Here is a 5,644-nt window from a genome sequence, read left to right as displayed (position 1 = left end):
CTTGCCCGCCCTCAGCCCTCGTCCCGCTCACCCCACCCTCCGCAGCGTCACGGGGCCCCACCCAACACCGCTTCCCTGGAGGAAGCGACCGGGTCTCCATGAGATGGGGCATGGGCCTGGGCCCCCAGCAGGGAAAGTCAGGAGGTCAGCCTGCTGTAGCCCGGCAATGGACAGACGACCTTTACCCCGCTTCTCTGAGCAGGCCCCTTGAAGAGTGTGTGAAGGGGTCACCGAGGACTCCAGCGTCTTCCCTGTCCCACAGGGAGAGGGAATTGGGCTTTCTGGGCCTGTTCCCCCGGAGGCCAGAGACAGACCCCCCACTCACCCCCCCAGAGAAGGTCCAGTGAGGAGAGAAAATGACCTCCACCTACAAGGGCATTTGTTCAGGCGGGCTGAGCCCCCGCGGGGCATCACGGCGCCTTTTAGTGGCTGGGAGGTGTCATCCACAGGTGCCTGCTGACCCCCTCCTGTGTCTCCCAACTTGTGGCTGAATGCATTTAGTCTGGGGCAGAGGGGTGGGGAGAAGCATCAACAGGTGGGGAGTTGGGCCAAGCTGGTGCCTAGCTGCCCCTTGCCTCTGCTGGGTCCCTTCCACAGGCCCTCCAGCCCAGGTGAGGCAGGGTCCCTCCTTCATGTCCCTGCCTGCCAGCTTGGCAGGGGCCTGGATGCCTTCTCTGCTCCTGTCCAGGGCAACGGTAAGAAACGTCTGCATTTATGGAACATTTCCAGCGGCAAGCTCCTTACAACGACCTGTGTAGGTGCCATTGCTTCCATTCTGCAGATGGGTAAACTCGCAGGCAGGACCGGTTCCCCACCCATAATCACAGGGTCGGAAAGTGCAGAGCTGGGATGTGACCCTAGGCCTCTGCTGCTCGAATCGTGGATGGTGGTGTCTGCCATGCAGAGTGCAGCCTGGGAGAAGAAGGTTTGGGGTGCTGTGAGACTTGCCTTCCCAGTTATAGGGCTGCAGCTGTGGGGGGTCACAGGGTGGGTGGGCTTAAGCTAGGGAGGGGTGTGTTTGCAGGGAAGAGCTGATGGCGTGGGGGGTGGTTGTCAGAACTGGGGAGGCCTGTCTCCAGAGGAAAGAGTCCCTCTCCTCCTGGGAGACCTGAGGGTCATAGAAAGTGCATGGGCAGGAAGAGGGGCTCGCGAGTTGGTGGGGGGGGGGCACTACAAGCTGCCCCATGGCACAGGTGCTCTGAACCAGGGGAAGGGGTATGTGTCCAGCCCCCTGGGGACCCATCAGCTCTGGTCGGCAACTCCTCCCTGGTCCTAGGTGGGCCTTGGCAGGGCAGGTGGGGAAGGTAGGCGGTGGGCTGGTGTGGCCGGGGTGCTGCCACCACACCAGCCGGTCTTCCATCACGTCCATTGCACTGAGCACCAAATCCTGTCCCCCGCCCTCCATTACCCTTTTCACTTGATTTCGCAAACATGCTACACTTCCTTCTACCTGAAAAATAACACTGCTTTTGGTCCCACTCCCCCAGCTGTCCCAACACTGCTTCCTGGAACAGCAAAGCTCCAGCTGCCGACCTGTGCCTCCCGGGCCCACTGAAGCTAGTATCATAGGCTCCCACGCCGACCCCACCAGTCCTGCTCTCGTCAAGCTGCCAAGCCCAGGGTCACTTGGGTGCCCGTCTGTCTTAGCCATCTAGTGCTGCTACAACAGAAATAACACAAGTGGATGGCTTTAACACACAGAAGTTGATTTCCTTACAGTCCAGAAGGCTAGAAGTCCAAATTCAGGGCACCAGCTCCAGGGGAAGGCTTTCTCTCTCTGTTGACCCTGAGGGAAGCTCCTTGTCATCAATCTTCCCCTGGACTAGGAGCTTCTCCACACAGGGACCCCAAGTCCAAAGGATGTGCTATTCTCCTAGTTGTTTCTTCATGGTATTAGGTCCCCCACTCTCTGCTCACTTCCCTTTCATCTCTTGTAAGATAAAAGGTGGTACAGGCCACACCCCAGGGAAACCCCCTTTACATTGGATCAGGGCTGTGACCTGAGTAAGGGTGTTGCATCCCACCCTGATCCTCTTTAACATAATTTAATCTTGCCTCATTAACCACAAAGTTTAGGGTTTACAACACATTGGAAAGTTACATCTGTCACCAGATGGAGGACAACCACACAATACTGGGAATCATGGCCTAACCAAGTTGCCACATATTCTTGGGATACAATTCAATTCATGACAACCTCCCTCCCGGGGGCCTGGGCAGGTCCCCTCAGCGCCAGGCCCGAAGGAGGTGGGCCCTTGCCCAGGGGGTGGCCAAGACACTTGGGGGTGGAATTGGCCAGGGCTTTATGACTGCAGAACAGGGGGCACAGGTTGTTGCTGGGAGCTGAGACCGGGAAGCAGGTGGGGCTGAACAGATCCTGGCAGGCCCGTAACAAGGTCTGGGTCACCCCCAAGCCTGTTCCAGCCCACAGATGTTGCTCTGGTCCAAACCCCTGGAATCCCCTTTGGCTCTTTTCTCACCCCTGAATTCTCGTGGCTCCACCTCCGGAAATACCCAGCGCTGGGCCATCTCTGACGGGCACCGCTCCACCCCCAGGGCGGCCACCCTCTCAGCTCTCCCCTAACCTCCTGGCTCACGCCCTCGTCTGCCTCAGCGAAGCAGCCAGGGGCTTTCAAAAGTCAGGTCCCACCATTCCTCCTTGCCAAGTCCCCCGAGAGCTTCCTGTCAGGCTGGATGTAAGCCAAGCCCCTGCTGGAACTGAAAGGCCTCTCCTGTCACCTGCCCCAACCACTCCAGCCCCTTCTGCATCAGCCACTCAGCCTCCTCGCCATTCCTGGAGTGTGCCATGCCCACTCACGCCTCGGGCCTCCCCCTCCTCACGGGGAAACAGCAGTCTGAAGGCAGGCAACAGCTGAGCCCAGAGGGACGAGGGCAGGCCCTGCACCCTGCAAAAAACACACAAAGCCCGGTCCTCACTTGCTTCCACAGGATTTTATTTTGGTCTCCACCTCAGAGGCACCAGCCCACCATGGACAGCACTGTGGGTGCGTTCTCGGAAACACCTTGCTGAGCTCCCTCTGCAGGCAACTGAACAGAGTGGAGAGCTCTCCCAGGCCGCCTCCTAGAAGCGCACACAGCAGAGGTGCTGGGGTCAGGGCACTGCGACGTCAGTGGCTACGAGGTGAGGAGGTCGTGGGCTGGCCTGCCGGGGTGGCATGGGGGAACCCAGCCAGGCCCATCTCCTGGTTGCCCCTTCCCTTCCTGGGCAGGAGGCCACATCGTGTCTGGCCCAGGGGCAGTCTGACCACTTCTGCCTCGCTCACCTGCAGCTCCCACCCCTGTGGGGCCTCAGCTGAGAAGGCCATGGGGGTGTCTGCTGTGGGCACCTCCACTCCTCCTCCCAACCAGAGACGGGAGGCCCCAGGGGCAATGTCCTGGGGCCACCCAACTGAGACACCACAGGCTCTGGCTCTGACGCACTTTAATGAGCAGCCACCCCGCTGCGGTGGCCAGCTGGCTCCCATGCCCGCCCCCTAGTCACAGGAGCCGTCCTTCCAGCCGTCGCGCCAGCGTTCATCCACCTGCGAGCAGTCGAAGTCCGGCTTGCCCAGCTTGCGGTTCACCTCATTGTGCAGGCGGCACAGCCACTGGGTGAAGCCTGTCCGAGTGCGCGTGTCCGGCTGGTTCCGTTGTATCCTGGGGGCAGAGCACATGGAGGATGGGGGGCAGCTGGCCCCTACCCTGCCCCCAGCCAGCTCCTAGTCTGCTCTTGACGGAGGGAGGCTGCTGGGAGCTACACCCAGGTGTCCCCTAAGAAAGGGACAGCAAGTTCCTGGGATGGGGCTACCCCTGCAGAGCCCTGTGCCTGGGTGATCTCCCACACTGCTCAGAAACCACGGTCCAACAGTGTATGATCCCACTTACATGAACCACCTAGAACGGGCACATTCACTGAGACAGAAAGCAGACTAAAGGTTACAGGGGAGGGGGCTGGGGAGTTACTGCTGACAGGGTACAGACTTTCTGCTTGGCGGATGAAAACGTCTGCGAAGTGGATACTGGTGATTGTTGTACAACATGGTGGGTGATACACTTAAAACTGTTACAGTGGCAAATTCCACGTTATACATATTTTACCACGATAAAATTAGAAAAAACACCACCACCAAAATGCCACCCAGGGCACTTGGCAAACCTGACAAGCGCCCCAGGCAAAACGTTAAAGCTCACGGCTGGCAACCTGACAATCTCCTAACAGTCAGGAAGCCTCACCCCAGCCTCCCTGGCCTCAGGCAGAGTGTGGGAGAGGCTGGCCAGGCACTGCAGGCATAACTGAAAACCAGGGGGTTCTTGGCAGCTGAAGCCCTGGTGCTTCCACTCAGCAGAAGACTTTCCTGCCCAAGCTTCAGACAGCAAGGGGTGCCCCACCCCATACAAGGGAGCTCTGGGGAGGCCCTGCCTGAGGTACGGGGGAGGACACCAGGGCCACACACCAGCTCTTGGGAGCAAAAGCAGTGGATTCCCAAGGTCTGGAAGCCAGCAGCCCTGCTCGAGGAGTCAGGTAGAGTGGAGTCTCCACTGGGGAAAAGTGAGAGACTGCGTCAGGGAGGCCCTCCTGGGAAGCTTGTGGCGCAACAAGAAGCATAGTCCAGCAGACCCAGGCAGCTTGGCCTTTGAGGGGAAAAGAGATGGCCCAAGAACCTAATCCCCACTCCGCTGGGCTCCCTGCACCTCGGCCACCCTCTGCCGCCCCCCCCATCTATTCCTAGGTTTCCCTCTATGACATCAGCTTGAACTCCGCCCCTCGTCACGATCCTCTGTCCTCTGTGCACACACAACTCACCTCTTCCTTATGTCTTCAGCACATTCCTCGCACGGGTAAAACTTGGAAAATAAATGTATGAACTGGGTCATGTCTTGCTGCTGTGCCGGGGTGGGCCGGTCGGGGTAGTAGGCAGCCAGGGTGTGGAGGACAGCCCAGCTGTGGCGGCCCAGTTCCTCCCGATCCTCAGGACAATCCTCTCTAAACTTGCTCTCCTGCTGCTGCGGAAGGAAACCGACCGAGGGTCAGTTCAGTCTCCTCAATCAGGAGCCCGCAAAGTTCACCTTTTCCCGCCCCACCCAAGGCCCACTGTCTCGGGTCAGAAGTCCAGCAGCCGATCCGGCTCACGTGTGGCTGAGAGAGACAAGGCAAGGCCTACCTTGGGCGGAGGGGGGGGAGGGTCAAAGTTAGGGATAGCGTATAGCCAAGCCCAGGGCAGAAATCAGGAATGAGGCCTGTCGGACCGGTCGGCCTGGGCCTTTGGGGGTCTGCCTGGGGCACCTGAGAACAAGGTGAGGGGGCTCAGGAGGGCAGCAGGGGACAGAGGGGCGTGTGTGGGCGGGGGCTAGGGGATCGGGCGGGGCTCGAGGGCCTCGCCGGGGAGATGGCGCCCCGGGCATGTGTACCTTTCGTTGCGTCCGCAACCACGTCTTGAAGTCCACGCAGGCCCGGCAGGGCCGCTTCTGGGAGGCGTTCTCAGAGACCTGCGGCTCGGGGATCGGCGCCGGAGCTGGTGTCGGGGCGGAAGCGGCGGCATCTCTGCGTCCCGCGCCCCGGCCCCGCGCGTCGGTCGCCAGATCGTCCAGCACCTCGGTGCGCGCGCCGCCAGGCAGGAAGGAGAAGAGACCCCCGCCGGTGGAG

At 60.3% G+C, this 5,644-nt stretch overlaps 1 protein-coding gene across 1 annotated transcript in view; it reads right to left on the bottom strand.

Moving 5' to 3' along the window:
- Window positions 1-2,903: 2,903 nt before the first annotated feature.
- Window positions 2,904-5,644, bottom strand: part of GFER (growth factor, augmenter of liver regeneration) — a 3,267-nt gene continuing 526 nt past the window's right edge. Inside the window, exons 2-4 of the mRNA XM_023728551.1 lie at window positions 5,410-5,643; window positions 4,805-5,004; window positions 2,904-3,657 (exon numbers count right to left, since the gene is read on the bottom strand). Coding sequence (XP_023584319.1) covers window positions 3,495-3,657; window positions 4,805-5,004; window positions 5,410-5,643 — 597 coding nt within the window. The 3' untranslated portion in view covers window positions 2,904-3,494. The remainder of the gene's footprint in view (window positions 3,658-4,804; window positions 5,005-5,409; window position 5,644) is intronic.

Source organism: Trichechus manatus, unplaced genomic scaffold, assembly GCF_000243295.1.
Source record: "Trichechus manatus latirostris isolate Lorelei unplaced genomic scaffold, TriManLat1.0 scaffold00024, whole genome shotgun sequence".
In the NCBI taxonomy this organism is placed as follows: Eukaryota; Metazoa; Chordata; class Mammalia; order Sirenia; family Trichechidae; genus Trichechus; species Trichechus manatus.
Note: the sequence above shows the minus strand (reverse complement) of the source record. Positions and strands in the feature narration are given on the sequence as shown.